Source organism: Ranitomeya variabilis, chromosome 5, assembly GCF_051348905.1.
Source record: "Ranitomeya variabilis isolate aRanVar5 chromosome 5, aRanVar5.hap1, whole genome shotgun sequence".
Lineage (NCBI taxonomy): Eukaryota > Metazoa > Chordata > Amphibia > Anura > Dendrobatidae > Ranitomeya > Ranitomeya variabilis.
The window spans coordinates 313,169,269-313,190,520 of record NC_135236.1 but is presented as its reverse complement, the minus strand read 5'-3'; the positions used below and the strand labels follow the sequence as shown (position 1 = coordinate 313,190,520).

The following is a 21,252-nucleotide window of genomic DNA, read 5'->3' as shown; positions in this document are numbered from 1 at the left end:
GGGTCAGCGCTGGCAATGACAGGAGAGACACAGGACGATGGGGAAGTGCATAGGACAGAAGAAGAAGATTGTGAAATGGATTACAATGAAGGTCCATCTCAGAGCCCTGCGTCCCCCTACCCCAGAAGCAGCTCTGAATCCTCCAGGCACGTTATAGCCCCTGATGTTGTGGTTGTAGGGGGAGGCCAACCAGTTCAGGAGGGTTGCCTCACACAAACTCAGGCCCCACAGATAATGCCCTCTCTCTGCTATCCTGCATATAACTCACAGGGCTTTGGATATAACACACAATTGATCCCAGGACTCGATATGGGTTTGTTGAATGCTAGACTACGTGATATGCCCACCAGACAGGACATGGAACAATATGTGATCCGCCTAGAGACATCGTATAAGGCAGAATTATCAACCCTGAGGGATGAGATACAACAGTGCAATGAAAGGGTTAATGTACATGACCAAGCTATCGCGGCTCTGACGGCCAGATTAGATGCTCAGGATGAGACGCTTGCAGAACAATCCTATCATACTCAAATGCTGGCAGATATGCTTGATGATGCCGAAAATAGGGGAAGGCGGAACAATATTAGGGTTCGAGGATTACCAGAAACAGTGGCACCCAAAGACATAAGAGGCGCACTGCAGCAAGTATTTAACTCTGTTCTGCAGCGTCCACAGGAGTCACCCCTTGAACTAGACCGGGCTCATAGGGCGTTGGGTCCAAGACCTCAAAACCAGGCTCCTCCACGTGATGTGATATGCCGGGTGCATAGATACCAAATAAAGGATGAAGTGATGTCCAAGGCAAGAATAGAGAACACCATAAAATACAAAGATACCAGAATCCAGCTATTGCCTGATCTATCTCAGTGGACTCTGCAGAGGAGGAAAGCTCTCCGCCCGTTACTAGACGTTTTACGCCAGCATGATATATCATACACTTGGGGGTTTCCGTTCCGCCTACGTGTCCAAAAAGAAGGCAGGGTTCACCTGCTGAGTCATCCGAACGGCATCCCTGCTTTTTCGGCGGCGCTTAACATCCCAAGGGTGGAAATCACAGAATGGCCTTCTCTGCCATTACAGTACAGAGGAGCAGACCCTCCCAGGCAATTTTTCCCTCAAAGGCAGAGGAGAGCAGGCAGAAGAATGGATAGAGAAGGGCGTGATCCCAGAGGTAACGAAGAAGGGAGAGAACCATGAAGTTAGGATCATGACAGAATGGGTTCCATGACTGCCTGTTTGGGTGGGGGAAAGGGTTTGTGGGATATATATGGTTTCATTTTCATGAGGATCAGGAGCACAGATGGATGTCCACACTCCAGTTCACTAACATTTGATTGGTGCCATGGAGTGGAATATCTTGCATAGCAACGACCGTTATTGATTCCGCAAGGACTTCAAGATAGACAGCGCATAGAAAAAGAAGGCAGACGCTTTCCACAGGAATTTAATGGGAATCAAGAGAACGATGCCCCCTTCCCTTTTTCCCCTTCCCTCCCTTTTCCCCTTCCTCCTCCCCTTCCCCCCTCCTCTTTCCCCCTTTTCCCTTCTTCCCTCCCCCCCTTTCTTTCTCCACCCTTCCCCCTTTTCCCTTCTCCCCCCCTCTCTTGGAGTTTTTTTTTTTTTTTCTTTTCCTCCCCCACTAGGGGTGCTACATATTGTGCCATTGTTCTGCCCCACTGTGGTAGTCCAAGCGGATGATAAGTTCACGACTGTCGTGGAAGATGGTTGGTTTTTGGTTTATATTATAGTATGTAGATAGTATTTTATAACAACTCATTGAATCGTCGTTGATATCCTGCACCCCTGCATTATTTTTAAGTCTGGCGTAGCTTTCATTTGGGGCATGAGGGAGAATTGGGAGATGTGAATGGCATTAGAACAAAGACTGTAAACCATACTCTGGCCCTACCTCGCTATATGACAGGTTCCGGTTAAGTCAATTTAAAGTTAACATTTATTCCCCTCAGTTGAGGAGAGGTTACTGATGGTTGTGTCGGAGGAGGGAGTCTCACTCCATATCGCACATAGCTTACGACCCTACGGAGAAGCCATAACCCGTTGAACGGCATTGGCGGTTAACACATTTCTCCACCACATATTTTAGGGTATAAGAAGGCATCTTACGTAGAGCACACCACTTCAGGCTTCAAAGACGTACTACGTTTCGATAGATATTGACCCTGATTTCGCAATTAACTGAATACGTGTCTAATTATCTACCTTTTCTATTCACTATCTCTATTTCTTTGATAAATTAGATCTACTTTAGCCCCCGCGGCCCTCTCAGTAGGGAGGGAGAAGGCACGACTCAGACAACAATGCACCCAAAGATCACTATGGGATCCCTGAATACCAGGGGATTTAACACGCCCCAGAAAAGGTCACAAATCCTATATGGAATGCATAAGCTTAAGGTACAAATACTTATACTTCAGGAGATTCATTTTAAAAAAAACAATATCCCTACTATCAAGGACCGATACTTCACGACTTGGTTCCATAGCGCTTGCCCCGAAAGTCGTTCGAGGGGGGTGTCTATTGCAATCCACAAGTCCCTCCAGCACACAGTTGAGGACACATATGCGGATCCAGAAGGCAGGTACCTACTATTAAAAGTTAGGATTCATACAACCCTCTACACTATTGCGGGGTGGTATGCCCCAAACAAAAATCAGGCCAGGGCTGGCCGGGGTTTCCTAAGGAGAGTAGCGGAATTTGCTGAGGGGGTGATGGTGATAGGTGGGGACTTCAATCTCACCCTTGACCCACGAATGGATACCTCAACACGAAATGTGAGAGGAATCAATAGGCAATTGTCCCTTTTGAAACAATCTATCCATGGGATGCAGCTGGTGGACATTTGGAGAGCACATAATCCTGGAGGTAGAGATTATACGTACTATTCCAGTTCTCATGATTCCTATAGCCGAATTGACTTTTTTCTTGTCAGCCATCATGCCCTATCCTGGCGCCCCCGACCGTCCATTGGTAGCTTCTTATGGTCGGATCATGCCCCGGTGTTCTTAGACATTTCCCCACCAGATGTAGTGGACCGTCCCTGGACTTGGAGATTGAATGACAATTTGTTGAAAGACTTGAATTGCACGACAGACATAAAAAAGACAATAGAACAGTTTTGGTCAGATCACGCAAACGATGACACCTCGACCCCGGTGAAATGGGAGACCCTAAAATGCATGCTTCGTGGAATCCTGGTAAAACACGGATCCCGTCTTAAAAAACAGAGATTGGAAAAAACAAAAGAATTAATGGATACTATATATGTATTGGAGCAAAAACATAAAAATACTATGTCACCGGTAATACTAGGGGAATTAATTAAACATAGGGAGACCCTTAGAAATTTATTAAATGAGCAATCGCTGAAATTCAGAAATAATTTTAAAAGTCTCCTTTATCATAAGGCCAATAAATGCGACCGCCCCCTAGCTCGATTATTACATCCTAGGACTCAGACGACTTACATTCCAAAAATTCAGAAACGTACGGGAACGGAGACTCACGACCCAGGGGAGATTCTAGAAACAATACGAGAATACTATCAGAAGCTATATAACTTGGAGGGTATGCACTCGGCTAATCACGCCGGGGACATACAGGCTAAAATAGATAAATATGTAGCAGACACGCCACTTCCTAGACTTTCCACAGAGATAACAGATGAGCTAGAGGCAGACATATCGACACAAGAGGTGGATGAGGCCATAAAAAATACTCCAAACGGGAAGAGCCCTGGCCCTGATGGGTTTTCCCCCCACTTTTATAAACTCTTCAGAGAACAGTTAACACCACACATGACAAGGACTTATAACTCCATTTCTGAGTCCTCAGGGTTTACGCATCAATCTCTGGCGGCCTATATCACAGTATTGCCAAAATCGGGAAAAGATCCAACAGTGGTCTCTAACTATAGACCAATTTCTCTGATCAATATAGACATGAAATTATTCACGAAGATCCTGGCCAACAGACTTGCACCCCTATTACCATATATCATACATTCAGACCAAGTGGGTTTCGTTCAGGGAAGAGAGGCACGTGATGGAGTGTTGAAGACTATATCTTTGATCGCTCATGCCAGGACCTACCGGAAGCACCTGGGACTGATATCGGTGGACGCCGAAAAGGCGTTTGACCGAGTGAGGTGGAGCTTCCTTCAATCAGCTCTCCGACAGATAGGGCTGGGGGACAGATTCTTATACAAAATTGCGGCCCTATACACGAACCCGTCAGCTACAATTAAAATTAATGGATGGCTCTCGGACCCCTTTAGGATTCATAATGGAACAAGACAGGGGTGTCCTCTTTCGCCCTTGTTGTACACGGTGGCAATGGAACATTTAGCGGTAGCAGTAAGAAATAACCCTAGTGTATGGGGTATCAAGATAGGCCAGAAGCATTATAAAACTTCATTGTATGCAGATGACCTTCTTCTATACATCTCCCAACCTCATATCACTATACCTGCATTAATGTCTGAATTCAAAAAGTACGGAGAGGTCAGTAATTTTAAGATAAACTACACCAAAACTGAGGCACTTAATATTACTTTGCCATCGGAAGATGTGGATAGGGCAAAGGAGAATTTCCCATTTACATGGCAGGCTGGTGCCATTAAATACTTGGGCATACAGGTCCCCTCAGATCTAAATAAACTATACACACTAAACTACGAAACCCTACTGAATAAAACTATAAGGGATCTAAAAAAGTATGATCAAAAAATGATTTCGTGGTTTGGCCGCATAAACACATTCAAGATGGATGTGCTTCCCCGGTTCCTTTATGTGTTCCAGACGGTACCGATCACACCACCTCGAAGTTTTTTTAAGACTATTAAATCAGCTCTAATACATTTTATATGGCGTCAGAACAGATCTAGGCTGAGTTACAGAACATTGACGAGACCTAAATCACAAGGGGGGGCGGGACTTCCAGACTTAAAGACATACCACCAGGCCTCACAATTGATCCATCTTTTTGATTGGCATTATAGACGGGAGACCAAACAATGGGTTGGACTGGAACAGGAGGGGTACCTAGTTCCATTGCGGAATTTACCGTGGATAGTGACCAGAAATAAAGAGAAAATAGGGGAGGGTTGTCGGGATATGATGGCTGGCGAGATCCTTAAGAGTTGGGACATGCTAAAATATAAGAAAAAATTAATGAGCACAACTGTCCCATTGTCTCCTATATTCGCTAATCCTGATTTTCCACCAGGCCTTCACTGCGAGAGGTTTTTGGGATGGAGGGTGGAATCCAATCAAAGAATATATCAAATAATATCGCAGAAGGGTCTTTCCTCTCTCAACGAGCTACAAGACGAATGTCCTACTCGTACACTATCTTGGTTAGAGTATGAACAATTAAAATCATTTGTCAGACGAATTTCTGGTGGAGAAGTACCACCACCTTCTCTGACACAGTTTGAGAGGATATTCGCCCAGCAGACACCCCCATCGCATCAGATTTCTCTTGTGTACAAATTACTAAACGAGGAGACTTCAACAGTTATCCCGGGATATATTAGAGCGTGGGAGGCGGAAATGGGATGCACATTTACTGAGAGGGAAATCACATCGGCATACCGCTGCGCTCATGGGATGTCTCCGGCCAGCCATGCCCAAGAGAAGAATTTCAAAATTCTTACTAGATGGTACCAATATCCTGTGAGGTTGCATGCCATATTCCCCTCGGTGGCGGATGGGTGCTGGCGCTGTGGGAACGCAAGAGGAACTTTGTTCCATATTTGGTGGCAGTGTCCAGGGATAAAGAGTTTCTGGGGAGAAGTATTCTCGACTTACAATAAAATATCAGGAGAGGATATAAATCTTACTCCGCACATGGCCATCTTGTCCATGCTACCGGGACCAATAGCCAAACAAAAAAGTAGTCTCCTGAGGTTTTGCTTGACGGCAGCCCGCATGGTTATACCTAGACATTGGCGTACAACGAAAATTCCGTCCATGATTGAATGGTTAACAGAATTCTCACATATCCACCATATGGAGGAATTGTTTGCACAGGCTTTGGGTGATAACTCTAGGTACTTGCGGACATGGCAACCCTGGATTTTATTTAGGGACTCTGGGAGTTTCGGGGCTCTCATGGAGAAATGGGAGGTACTTTCCCGGCAGTGAGGTTTCTCCTTGGCTTTCCTGGGCTGGTTTCAGAGGGCTGCGGAGGCATGATCCTTCCTTTCCCCTTCTCATTTTTCCTTTCTTTTTCCTCTTTTCTTCTTATCTTTCCTTTAAGTCTGACGTTATACCATAAGCAACCATAGCTGCTGTCAGGGATAAATGATATATTGGGCGGATTCTATGGATAAATATAGCAATTGGAAATAGACTTCCGCTTAGCGAAATAATTATCGAAATGGGGCAACAGGTGGTGCACAATACGAGATGCTAAGAAAGAATAGAAGAGTTGAGCAAGGAACATATACAGCAATAACTAATAAATATGATTCTGTGATGATACCATATTTGCGTGAAGTAAAAAACACGTACTATTTTGGAGAAGTTTTGTAACTACTTTAGTCTATATGTATGTTTGTATTTGTGATATGTTGTACTATTTTAATACTTTAATAAAAGAGATTAAACATAAAATGATGGAAATGAGTCTTAAAGGTTTCCCCTTTTTAAAAAATAAAAAAAAATGTTTGTATGCTTTATACAGTTTCTTGGAAGGGTAAAGGGTGAAGTCATCTTGCATTTATCCTAAAACAGGAAGAACACAATATTCAGAAGCCATTTTGGCAATTAAACATACTTTTCAGTAAAATCTTAGTTTATTTCAGTACATTGTTTAAAATACCCTACAAATATCCTTAAATATGTGCCTTATAACCCTGTGAAATGATTTGTACACAACCATACTAAAACTACATTGTGATAAAAGCTGCTCTTGAGATTTCTTAGAAATATCTGGGTAATCTTAATGGATTCCATCACTATATCAATAACAGCACATATATGCTAATATCCAAAAGAATAAAAATAATCTATTCAAAGGGTATAATTATTTTTCTCATTGCAGAATATGCTTATTGATAACATTTACTAGTGTTAGACTTTTTTTTTTTACATTTTTGCCTTCTAATTTTTGTGGCTGCTATTCTCTGCCAACAGGATGAACGGAGACCCATATTTGGTCAAAAATCAGTGGAAAAGACATACATTTTACTGTCATTCCTTAGATGGGGAGTTCATTGAACCCTTAATAAAGAGGCTTAATTTAGTCTTCCTTAAGAAATTTGTGTGTAATTTAAAATATCTTGCTCTTAAAATCTTTAAGTCATTATACCCCCTCCTGGGTAACCATTAAGTTTACATTGTTGCGTGCTGCTGCTAGAAAAAGCCACCATAAATGGCAGACAGCGAATTCTTCCTGAAATAGCAAACATAGTTTTCGATAATTGTTCAGGTATTTAGTGCAACTGTGGAATATTTAGCTTCTCTTGCACAAGCACAAATTAGCATTTTACATTTTCTCTGTTGGCTTGTAGATCTTTTGATCATTTTGTTTTGATGCTTAGAGCTAATGCACGTATTACAGCTTTGAGTTATATGGCATTAATGGGAGTATATGGGGCCCTACTGGACGTTCATATTTTTGTAATTTATACATAGGTTATAGTTATATTTTCTGTCTTTATAAATTCATGCAAATGTTTCCCATTAAAGAATTTGTTATAGAAGTGGATATACAAGTGCATCTCACAAAATAAGAATATCATCAAAAAGTTAATTTATTTCAATTCTTCATTACAAAAAGTGGAACTCATATATTAGATAGTCATTGCAAACAGAGTGATGTATTTCAAGTGTTTATTTCTGTTAATGTTTATGAATATAGCTTACAGCTAATGAAAACCCCAAAGTCATTTTCACTTTATAACACCAGCTTGAAAAAATGATTTTCACATCCGAAATGTTGGCCTACTGAAATGTATGTTCAGTAAATGCACTCAATACTTGGTCTGGGCTCCTTTTGCATCAATTATTGCATTAATGCGCCGTGGCATGGAGGCGATCAGTCTGTAGCAGCCTTCAGCTCGTCTGCATTGTTGAGTCTGGTGTCTCTCATCTTCCTCTTGACAATACTCCATAGATTCTCTATGGGGTTAAGGTCTGATGAGTTTCCTGGCCAATCAAGCACAGTGATACTGTTATTTTTAAACCAGGCATTGGTACTTTTGGCAGTGTGAGCAGGTGCCAGGTCCTGCTGAAGAATGAAATTTCCATCTCCAAAAAGCTTGTCAGCGAAGGGAAGCCTGAAGTGCTCTAAAATTTCCTGGTAGATGGCCGCGCTGACTTTGGTTTTGATAAAACACAGTGGACCTACACCAGCAGATGATATAGCTCCCCAAACCATCACTGACTGTGGAAACGTTACACAAGACCTCAAGCAGCTTGGATTGTCTGTCTCTCCACTCTTCCATCGGACTCTTAATTTCCAAGGTCTAGTATGAAGTATCCACAATCAGTGATGGTTTGGGGAGCCATGTCATTGTCAGGACTCTGAACATTTTTTACCTTTTGTGCATTACTGCCCTTTTCCAACATGGCGTCTTTGGTCTCATGTGCACTTGTCTTCCTGCTATAAAACTCCACCCCAGCCTTCAGTCTGTGCTAGATTATTCTGCTTTGCATCCAGCTCCTGATTACTCCCTGGCCTTGCACCTGTACCTGCTCCTGTGAACCTATGTTGGAGATCCTGCCACTCTGCTCTGAGTTCCTGCTGCATACACCAGTGTTCAGTAATCCTCCTTCATCTGCTGCTCGTGTTACTTCCATCTGCATTTGCTGGACATGTAAGCTGTGCTGCTCTGCAAAACCTGAGACTATCAACCAGGCCTCCCTGGTTGAGCTAAGATATGATTTGAACTGCCTTATAAGCTTATCTATCTGTGTCTGGACTAAGTCAAGGATCTATTCGTGTCAAGTTTCCTCAAGAATAACTGTGCTTCATAGACTTTCTGTTTGTTTGCATCTACCTCTGAAGTTTCCTATTGACTGCAAAGCTGCGTTTATTATTTGCACCAAGTGTTGTGGACTTGAGTTTCTCTCTGCACCTGTTTGAATCACCGTGTGAGAATATAGACTTTACCACTTATAAAACTGTGTCCTGTTGTCTTGTTCCATGCAAAGAGTCTCCTGAATTATCCCCTATAATTATTACAGTCATCTACTGGTGTAGGTCCACTATGTTTTATCAAGACCGAAGTCAGGGCAGCTGTCTACCAGGAAATTTTAGAGCACTTCATTCTTCCCTCTGCTAACAAGCTTTTTGGAGATGGACATGTCATTCTCCAGCAGGACTTGGCACCTCTCCACACTGCCAAAAGTATCAATATCTTGTTTAAAAACAACAGTATCACTGTGCTTGATTGGCCATTTTGACCTTAACCCCTAGAGAATCTATGGGGTATTGTCAAAAGGAAGATGAGAGATACCAGACCCAACAATGCAGGCAAGTTGAAGGCTGCTATCAAAGCAACCTGGGCGTCCATAACACCTCAGCAGTGCTACAGACTGATCACCTCCATGCCATGACGCCTTGAGGCAGTAATTGATGCAAAAGGAGCCCCGACCAAGTATTGAGTGCATTTACTGAACATACATTTTAGTAGGCCAACATTTCGGATGTTAAAATAATTTTTTCAAGCTGATGTTTTAAAGTATTCTAATTTACTGAGATAATGACTTTTGCTTACAGCCAATGAAAACTCAATAATCATCAACATTAACAGAAATAAACACTTGAAATATATCACTCTACTTTTGTAATGACACTAATATGAGTTTCACTTTTTGTATCGAAGAACTGAAATAAATTAACTTTTTGATGATATTCTAATTTTGTGAGATGCACCTGTATATTGTTGATACATTCTTGTATTGTAGAGCTATATAGCGAAACACTGAGTGTTTCCATAAAGCCACATTCTCACGTTCAGTATTTGGTCAGTATTTTATATCAGTATTTGTAAGCCAAAGGCAGGAGTGGGTGATAAATACAGAAGTTGTGACGTGTTGCTATAATACTTTCCAGTGGCGTAACTACAAAGTGAGGGGCCCCGGTGCGAACTTTCAAATGGGGCCCCCCCGTGCCAAAATATTTCCCACCGAAATTCACATTTTCCCTATCCATTTCGCACACTATAGTTTTGTTGCTTTGTTGTATAGTCTGACCTAATACTGCCCTGTAATCGCTGAGAAAAATGATTTTATAACTTACAAGTCCCTGTACTAATTATGGTGATGTCTTCGGAAGTGCAGACTCTGGGCGTTCATGTCCTCCCTCGCTCTAATTCCAAGCGCACTCCCGGCGTTAGAAATCTGTGTGCTGTTTCTTCCTGGTGTGACGCTGCAGTGCGTCATTTCCGGACCTGTGCAGTGTGGGGGTGTATTGGGTGTACTGGTCGGCTCCGGAGCATACGCACTGCACATTCTGACACTGGCGAGTGCACCCAATACTCCCCCACAGTGCACATGCTGGGCTCTGCCCACAGCCGTGTTCCATTCTTCCCGACTCGGAAATTTACAGCCCGTACACACGCGGCTTCGCTCCGTGAACCCCGTACACCTTGTACACACGCGGCTCTGCTCCTTACACCCGCGGATCTGCTCCGTACACCCCATACACACGCGGATCCACTCCGTACACCTCACTCACAGCTCCGCTCCGTACACACGCGGCTTCGCTCCTTACACCCGCGGATCTGCTCCGTACACCTCATACACACACGGATCCACTCCGTACACCTCACACACACAGCTCCGCTCCATACACACGCGGCTCCGCTTCGTACACTCCATACACACACGGCTCCACTCCGTCCACCCCGTACACATGCGGCTCTGCACACCTCGTACACAAGCGTCTCCGCTCCATACACCTCGTAAACACGCAGCACCACTCCATACACCCCATACATACACGACTCCGCTCACCTCTTTCACACTCGGCTCAGCTTTGTACACCTCGTACACACCAGACTCTGCTCCGTACACCTCGTACACATTGCTCCACTACACACATACACGGCTCCGCTCTGTACACCTTGTACACACACGGCTCTGCTACATCCACACTATAAACCCCTCCTGACCCCACACAAACTTCCCCTCATTCAGCACCATGACAATCAGTACAGCAGAGTCCTGCATACATTTAATTGAGACATCAGTAGGTTAAGTGTTTTTGAATATCCATATTGAATCAGGAGCCCCATATAATCCTGCATAAAGGTTAATAATGGCCCCATAAGATGCTCCATAGAGATATTTGCCCTATATAGTGCTGCACAAGCATTATGGCCCCATAAGATGCTCCGCACAGCCACTGCCCCTTATAGTGCTGCACAAGAGTTATGGCCCCATAAGATGCTCCGCACAGCCACTGCCGACTGCCCCTTATAGTGCTGCACAAGAGTTATGGCCCCATAAGATGCTCCGCACAGCCACTGCCCCTTATAGTGCTGCACAAGAGTTATGGCCCCATAAGATGCTCCGCACAGCCACTGCCGACTGCCCCTTATAGTGCTGCACAAGAGTTATGGCCCCATAAGATGCTCCGCACAGCCACTGCCCCTTATAGTGCTGCACAAGAGTTATGGCCCCATAAGATGCTCCGCACAGCCACTGCCCCTTATAGTGCTGCACAAGAGTTATGGCCCCATAAGATGCTCCGCACAGCCACTGCCGACTGCCCCTTAAGTGCTGCACAAGAGTTATGGCCCCATAAGATGCTCCGCACAGCCACTGCCCCTTATAGTGCTGCACAAGAGTTATGGCCCCATAAGATGCTCCGCACAGCCACTGCCGACTGCCCCTTATAGTGCTGCACAAGAGTTATGGCCCCATAAGATGCTCCGCACAGCCACTGCCGACTGCCCCTTATAGTGCTGCACAAGAGTTATGGCCCCATAAGATGCTCCGCACAGCCACTGCCGACTGCCCCTTATAGTGCTGCACAAGAGTTATGGCCCCATAAGATGCTCCGCACAGCCACTGCCGACTGCCCCTTATAGTGCTGCACAAGAGTTATGGCCCCATAAGATGCTCCGCACAGCCACTGCCGACTGCCCCTTATAGTGCTGCACAAGAGTTATGGCCCCATAAGATGCTCCGCACAGCCACTGCCCCTTATAGTGCTGCACAAGAGTTATGGCCCCATAAGATGCTCCGCACAGCCACTGCCCCTTATAGTGCTGCACAAGAGTTATGGCCCCATAAGATGCTCCGCACAGCCACTGCCCCTTATAGTGCTGCACAAGAGTTATGGCCCCATAAGATGCTCCGCACAGCCACTGCCCCTTATAGTGCTGCACAAGAGTTATGGCCCCATAAGATGCTCCGCACAGTCACTGCCCCTTATAGTGCTGCACAAGAGTTATGGCCCCATAAGATGCTCCGCACAGCCACTGCCCCTTATAGTGCTGCACAAGAGTTATGGCCCCACAAGATGCTCCGCACAGTCACTGCCCCTTATAGTGCTGCACAAGAGTTATGGCCCCATAAGATGCTCTGTACAGTCACTGCCCCTTTATAGTGCTGCACAAGTGTTATGGCCCCATAAGATGCTCCGTATAGCCACTTGCCCCTTATGCTTTTGCTGCCATAAAAAAAAAAAAAAATCACATACTCACCTCACCTCTCTCTTCGCTCAGGACCCCGGGCACTATCAATATTTACCTGGCTGCTCCTCGTGCGGCTCCGTCTTCGGCACTGACGTTCAGCAGAGGGCGCGCACTGACTACGTCACCGCGCCCTCTGACCTTGAACGTCACTGCCAGAGGACGCTGATGACAGAGCCGCACCGGAACGAGGAGAGGTAAATATCGCTCAGCGCTGCGCAGCACTGTATACTCACCAGTCACCACCAGTCACCTGTCCTGCAGGCTGCTCCTGGCGCTGCGTCCCTGCTTTTTCCACCTCTGCATCTTCTTCCTGTATTGAGCGGTCACATGACCCGTTCATTACAGAAATGAATATGAGGCTCCACCTCTATGGGAGGTGGAGCCGCATATTCATTTCTGTAATGAGCGGGACCATGTGACCGCTCAGTGCAGGAAGAATCTGCAGCGCTGGAAGAAGCAGGGACTTCCAGGGACCGCACCGGGAGTAGGTAAGTATAATTAGAGAGCGGTGACGGCTCCCTGCTGCGGGTCACTCACAAATGGTGCAATCATGGGTTATTTCATTCTCCGGCTTCACTACTGTCCATGGGGCCCCTAAGTAGTCTGGGCCCCGTCGCAACTGCGACCGCTGCGACCGCGGTAGTTACGCCCCTGATACTTTCCCTCTGATTGTTCCACTCTTGCTTTTGTCTTACGAATACTGATGTAATATACTGACCAAATACTGAACATGTGAAAGTGGCCCAATGGGCATGATGCCTTCAATGCATTGACTAGTTGTATAACATTTGTCCATCTTTTTTGTCCATAGCTTATGTGCTCATCTATTCAGAGTGCATTGTTTGAAGAAGAGGACAGGGTGAAGAAACTTCAGCAGAAAGTAGCATCACTTGAGGCTCGCAACAAACAGTTAAAAGATCGCATGAAAAAAATCAAGAAGTCTTTACGGCAGGCAAAAAAGAATAGCAAGAATATGGAAATGATGAATCGAAAACTGAACGCACAACTGTCAACAATTACAGGACAAAATACGCATGTAAATTCGTTGAAGCAAAAGAATTCCCACTCAATGTATCTGAAAGTATGAACCCCATATGGAGGCTACAAAATATTTGTAGGACTTGAGCTTTAGGCCAGATTTATCTTGTAAATAGAATTTGTGCCTGGAACATTCTGTAACCTTTTTGGGCATAATTTACATTAGATTATTTCCAGGCATTTGGCTGCATTCCAATAACCCTGATTACTGGGCACCTAGGGGATTATGTATGAATAGTGTTCTAATGGCTTAGGCTGGTTTTACATTAGCATTTGGCGGGGCTGTGGATGTCTGCGTACTTCCTCCCTTCCTCCCTTAAGCTCCGCCTACTCCGCATGTGCAGCACCCCAGAGTCCAGGTTGTTGCAGTAATGTCGCTCTTCCACCAGGGGGAGTGATATTACATCTGATGGTACTAAAGGAGTTCATCTTTCCCGGTATCACAAAACAGACACCACACTTCACACTCCGGTCCACCAGGGGGAGCCTTGTCTCTATCTATTAGGACACTCCTCACATAAGGGTAAAACTGGTGGGCTGGATAGAAAGTTAGGGAGAAGCTGACTGGGCTCGGCCCAGGCAAGACCTGTCAGGCAGACAGGGGGAGAGGAGGAACATCTGAGCTGCAGACAGAGGGTCCCTGTCAGGGGTGGGATCCTGACCGAGGCCTAGCACGAGACAGAAAGACACGGAGCTGTGCCTGTCCCACGTGCGGCAGCATCCTAAGAACGGACAAGAAAGGAATTGTGTTGCAGGGAGTGAGAAACGAAGTCACAGCACAAGGAGAAAACACCGGGAGGAGTTCTGCCCCGAGACAGGCAGCCTCCTTCTGAGGCGCGTAGCTGGTGGCCGGAATACCGAGGGAGTAATTGACTCTACGCATTACTTCAAAGACCAGCAGGACAGTCAATTCCAAGTTGGCTGCCCGACCTTAAAACCTAAGAAGACACAGTGGCAAATTGTGGGGGTCGGGGCATCTCTAGGGTCCCTATAAACAAGCCTCAGGCCATCAGTCATACGGGTTTGTCCTATCCATACCATCTGGGGGACAGAGAGGAAGAAATAACATCTAGAACATCTACAAAGGTTGTGAGGACTATCCCATGGTGCTCAGCACACAGGCGCTAGTAGGAAGGCTACTGATTTCCACCTGGATAAGAGAACTCTGGATTTGCCTTCAGACTGGCCGGACTCTGCCTGCCCTGTGATTTGTACTCTGGACTGTGGATGCTGAAGTCTTCAGTAAAAGGTAAAGAGACTGCAACCTTTGTGTCCTCGTTATTCACTGCGCCTTACATCACCCACCATCACCACCTACACATCTGGGAAGCTCTGGGGACATACTTCACCTGTGGGAAGGTATACCATCTAGCTGCCATTCCATCACCCCAGCGGACCCCTAAGCAGCGTCGGTCACCCTGACCGAGTACCACAGGTGGCGTCACAAACACTAGACAAACTACACCTTTAATTGGACGCCCCTCAGAAGGGCCACGGACCGGGTCAGGCCACCGTGACATCCCCAGAACCGCGAAGGACCCGGTACCGAGTACCTCATTGCCCTTAACGTGGGGGGCGCTCCACATGCATCCTGCTTACCTATCTAACATTGGGTACGCAGGGACATGCGTTGTATGGGGATGCGTCCACATGCAGCGTTTTGACGTGTCCGGTGACCGCACGGAAACACAACATTTTGCATACAACACATGTCCCTGCATAACCAATGTTAAAGATAGGTATGCAGGATGCATGCGGAGTAGGCGGAGCTGAAGGGAGGAAGTACGCAGCCATCCGCAGCCCAGCCAAACGCTAATGTGAAACCAGCCTTAGAGAACAATAATAGTACAAGCTTCTGAAATGCCTCATGAGAATAAAGTAGAATATGGATACTTGATGTCAGTAATTGTTCACTGATGTCAGTACTTGAATGGGCTTTCTTGCTAAAAACCTATTTTAACTTTCCACATGAGAGATGATGCGTTAGGTCGTTGTGGATCCCTTTGCTTGGGACTCCCACCAATCACTGCTATGGAGTCCTTGAGTCTTTTGTTCAATATATAGAGATATAGAAACAGCCAAATGAGAGAATTGATCACCCGTCCTATGCCCCCTGCCATTTTATATAAAGTACATTAATATAATGTAGCTTCTAGATTCTAAAGAATGCCCTGATTTTATAATAAACATCAACCTTTGTGTGAGTTGCTGGGCAGCTCCAGTTTATCATGCTTAAACAGTTACTTTTTAATTTTAGATACTTAACCTGGAGAACATGTTTCTAGTGCTTCATATTCATTTAAAATCATTACATGTTAAAAAAAATGGTAATTTGTGTATTTTGTACCAATAAACATATTTTATGACATTGTAGAAAATATATTACTAAATTTCATTTCCTTAGTACAGTTACTGCCTTGCACCTATCAGAAAGTTGTTTCATTATTTTAGTGACATTTGCAACAGCTGGAATCATATTTAGAGGGGAAATAATAAATTATCTTATTTTTTTAAGGGGTTATGCCCAGAATAACATTATTTTTTTGCAAAAAGCCCAGTAAAGCAAACTTATTGTTAATATTCAAACTAAGTTTAAGACAATTATTCTTTCTCGCAACTTTACTTCTTTTTCCATTTCTATCTGTCTGTGCACACATAGCAGATTGGGAGGTCCTATTCTTACCTGCTAAAACTACATTTCCCAGCAGCACTTGCTTCTCGGTGTTGCAGACTCTTCTCTTGTGTGCACCTGGCTAGCCTCTCTCCGAGAGATCATCATTCAAATTTAAGTGCAGAATTGGTTTCATGCTTCTGTGCACCCTCTGCTACTATGCAGTACCCTTCCTGGTCGATTTTATCTCCTGCCATATATGCTAGTATAGCAACCTGTGTGATTTTGCATCCTCAGTTGGTTCTAGCAGAGTTTAACTCCCCTGCCATACTCCTCATTAGTAGTGTAGAGCTGTATTTGTTGCCTATTGCTGACTGATCAGTGCTGTGATATTGCAAATGTTCTATTGATGCATATGGCATAAGACAAATCTCTTGCATATGCATCAATAGAGTGGCATTTGCAGTTCACATCACTGGTCTCTCAGTAACAGGCAGGAAACACAACTCATCTAATCACAAACCTCCTATACAGAGCCCCATCCTGCAGTATATCCTCTCAGTCCATCTATACTGAGCCCCAGGCTGCAGCACATAATTCTTTTCAGCTCCTCCTGCAGTATATCTCTTCTTTCAGCCCCTGTATACAGGCCCATCCTGCAGTATATAGAAAACCGACTAGAATATTGAAAGGATATATTAAATTGAAAAACCAGAAAAACGTACTATCCTTAAAACGATATTTTATTATTAAATTGTCTAAAATCCCTATATATAAGACTCAAATGTATGCAATCAACATCAGCCAACTGGGTTGAGTAAGCTAGAAAAATAGGGAGAAAATAGCAGATAAGCCTGACACAGTCCCTGTAGGTGGCCCTAAAGTGTCTTAAACCTACCAGCGGAGGTTGGCACCCTAGATTTCGATATGGCGCCCCCGCTCACCGTCGACTGTCCCTTCTTACCCTAGTAGGGTCCTACTTGCTACCCACACCCAGGTACCCACAGACATACACACACAAATTGACCAGTAGGTCACACTAACCAAAAAACGTGAAAAAGTGAAAAAAGAAAAAAGTGAACGAAAAATTCTAAAAACACTGCAGACATAGCTGCATAAATGCACTAAATAGCATGTACCCCACAGTTACCTCAAAATTTTTTTTTTTTTTTTTTTAAATAAATAGTGCAGAGCTATGGGGTACAGCAGGGCACAGTTGGAGTGTGCTCAGTTAAATATTCGGAGGTCATGAGTAGTGAAGCCTCTAATAGATGTGACAATAGGTCACTGTCTTTGTTAGTGATTGATGACCCAAAAATCATAGACAGACCAATAAAGCTAATGTACAGAGTGGATCCCTAGGCAAGATAGCACCCCTCCGAAAAGGTTAGCAGATATATGAGTACACTCAATGGATGTAAGTATGTTGTTGGGTGATATAGATATTACACCCTAAGTTGTCCAAAAATAAACAGAACAAGATATTCAACAAAAACCAAAAAACAAAATAAACCCAAATGAAAAAATTATCTGCCTTATAGGGTATCACATATAGTATTTCTTATTTAGTTTGAGGGCTAATGCACATCAGTATACAGAAAGGACTGAGAACCATCCCTCATTACTCTCTCTATATTAGATAATCTGGTAAACTTTTATTGCTATGAGCAGCATATTAGTCTGCACTCTAGATGCCATCCGAGTTCCGCATCTTATACCATAGAAAAAATCAGCAAAAATATTAAACAAAATCAGAAAAAAGGAAGAAACACAAAACAAATTGGTATCACATATAGTGTCTCTCAATTGCGTTAAACTAGTGCATCTACAAGCCCAAAATATCTGAGGCCAATCCCTTATAGGGTATCACATATAGTATTTCTCATTTGGTTTAAGGGCTAATGCACATCAGAGTACAGAAACAGCTGAGAGCCATCCCTCATTACCCTCTCTATAATGGATAATCTGATACACTTTTATTGCTGTCAGTAGCACATTAGTCTGCACTCTAGATGCCATACGAGTTCCGCATCTCATACCAAAGAAAAAATTAGCATTATAAATTCGGGTATAGCAGCAATGGCTTCAGAAGTCTAGCAGCAATGGCTAGACACGTGGATTAGCCATTGCTGCTAGACTTCTGAAGCCATTGCTGCTATACCCGAATTTATCCCCTGATGAGCCCCTAAACTGGGAAGGGGTGAAACGCGTAGGGATGGCGAGATGGGACTGAATATGTCACCTACTCAGATAAGTTTTTTTCTTTATGTTTCTCTGTCAAGACAGACCAAGTATAGTACTTGCTTATAGGACAGCAATGAGGGATTGGCCTCAGACATTTTGGGCTTATAGATGCACTAATCTAACGCTATTGAGAGACACTTTATGTGATACCAATTTATTTTGTGTTTCTTTCTTTCTTCTGATTTTTGTTTAATATTTTGCTAATTTTTTCTTTGGTATGAGATGCGGAACTCGTATGGCATCTAGAGTGCAGACTAATGTGCTACTGACAGCAATAAAAGTGTATCAGATTATCCATTATAGAGAGGGTAATGAGGGATGGCTCTCAGCTGTTTCTGTACTCTGATGTGCATTAGCCCTTAAACCAAATGAGAAATACTATATGTGATACCCTATAAGGGATTGGCCTCAGATATTTTGGGCTTGTAGATGCACTAGTTTAACGCAATTGAGAGACACTATATGTGATACCAATTTGTTTTGTGTTTCTTCCTTTTTTCTGATTTTGTTTAATATTTTTGCTGATTTTTTCTATGGTATAAGATGCGGAACTCGGATGGCATCTAGAGTGCAGACTAATATGCTGCTCATAGCAATAAAAGTTTACCAGATTATCTAATATAGAGAGAGTAATGAGGGATGGTTCTCAGTCCTTTCTGTATACTGATGTGCATTAGCCCTCAAACTAAATAAGAAATACTATATGTGATACCCTATAAGGCAGATAATTTTTTCATTTGGGTTTATTTTGTTTTTTGGTTTTTGTTGAATATCTTGTTCTGTTTATTTTTGGACAACTTAGGGTGTAATATCTATATCACCCAACAACATACTTACATCCATTGAGTGTACTCATATATCTGCTAACCTTTTCGGAGGGGTGCTATCTTGCCTAGGGATCCACTCTGTACATTAGCTTTATTGGTCTGTCTATGATTTTTGGGTCATCAATCACTAACAAAGACAGTGACCTATTGTCACATCTATTAGAGGCTTCACTACTCATGACCTCCGAATATTTAACTGAGCACACTCCAACTGTGCCCTGCTGTACCCCATAGCTCTGCACTATTTATTTTTTCAAAAAAAAAAAAAAAATTTTTTTTGAGGTAACTGTGGGGTACATGCTATTTAGTGCATTTATGCAGCTATGTCTGCAGTGTTTTTAGAATTTTTCGTTCACTTTTTTCTTTTTTCACTTTTTCACGTTTTTTGGTTAGTGTGACCTATTGGTCAATTTGTGTGTGTATGTCTGTGGGTACCTGGGTGTGGGTAGCAAGTAGGACCCTATTAGGGTGAGAAGGGACAGTCGACGGTGAGCGGGGGCGCCATATCGAAATCTAGGGTGCCAACCTCCGCTGGTAGGTTTAAGACACTTTAGGGCCACCTACAGGGACTGTGTCAGGCTTATCTGCTATTTTCTCCCTATTTTTCTAGCTTACCCAACCCAGTTGGCTGATGTTGATTGCATACATTTGAGTCTTATATATAGGGATTTTAGACAATTTAATAATAAAATATCGTTTTAAGGATAGTACGTTTTTCTGGTTTTCCATCCTGCAGTATACCTTCATCTTTACAGGACCCCATCTTGCAGTTCATTGTTCCTTTCAGTTCACTCCTGCAGTATATTTCTCCTCATTGACACACAACCCCATCTTGCCGCACACCCGCACACTGACGCTTACTGGTATGAACTTTACACTGCAATGAATGAGGCTCTGTGATATTATCTATCACAGTAGAAGCTCTACTCTAGGCATGTTCCAGAGCACAGCTAAACTGCACTGTTCTTCATTACAAAGTTACACTACAGGATTGCAATTTGTTTTACAGCTACTACATGACAGTGTAATCATTTAATGAATTTCCAGTGCAAAATATCAGATGAAATGAAAAGTCAGCTTCATAAATTGGTAACTTTGCAAAGTTCTTGCAAAAAGAAGCACATTAGCAATATACTTATTAAAAATTCTCTCAATTCTTAAAACCATTATTGTTTACTGGTGGTTGCTTAGGATACCAGCCATTTCCGCAGTGTATCAGCAGTGGCTAGTCTCCTAGACAAAGTGCACAGGATACAGTAAACAAGCTCCTTGGTATAGAACTTGCAAGCACTGCGCTGAAGCTGGCTGGATCACTTGATCTGGCCAGCTTCTATGTCTGCACTGTAGAGGTAAAGCACTACTTGGTCCATCAGAATAACCATACCGCTGGACTGAACTGTTGATCATTCAGAAGCAGGTGATAACAGGTGATAACAATTAGTCACATGAATTATCAGCCTATATAGCCATATGTGGAGATCAGACTGAAAGAATCCATTGTGTCTTTCTCCTGAGACATCTGGCTTATTTCAGGAAACTTAAGCAAAGTTGACATTTCCTTTTATGGACGCATTCCTTCTTGATAGTGTAACCTTTTACCTACATACTAGAAGCTGTACCTTATCTCTAGTATAGACTGTTTTTGTAAAAGGATGTGAAATATGAGCGCTTGTGCGCATGTCTGTAAAATGTTTAACTTTTTGCTATAAAAAGGAGGGGGTAGAGCCCAGTGAGTCAGACGTGCTCCTGGGCTTCCCCTGTATATGATCACACAACCTTTTGTGCTGCGTGTCATTTCACTCGGATCCCTACCTCTAGTAAGCCAGGGACTGAGAAGGACTCAACATTACTTTGGC

At 43.7% G+C, this 21,252-nt stretch overlaps 1 protein-coding gene across 1 annotated transcript in view; it reads left to right on the top strand.

Moving 5' to 3' along the window:
- CCDC3 (coiled-coil domain containing 3) overlaps positions 1-16,092 on the top strand; it is a 157,224-nt gene extending 141,132 nt beyond the window's left edge. The window contains exon 3 of the mRNA XM_077264593.1: positions 13,488-16,092. Within this exon, the coding sequence (XP_077120708.1) occupies positions 13,488-13,763 (276 nt within the window). The 3' untranslated portion in view covers positions 13,764-16,092. The remainder of the gene's footprint in view (positions 1-13,487) is intronic.
- The last annotated feature ends 5,160 nt before the right edge of the window (positions 16,093-21,252 follow it).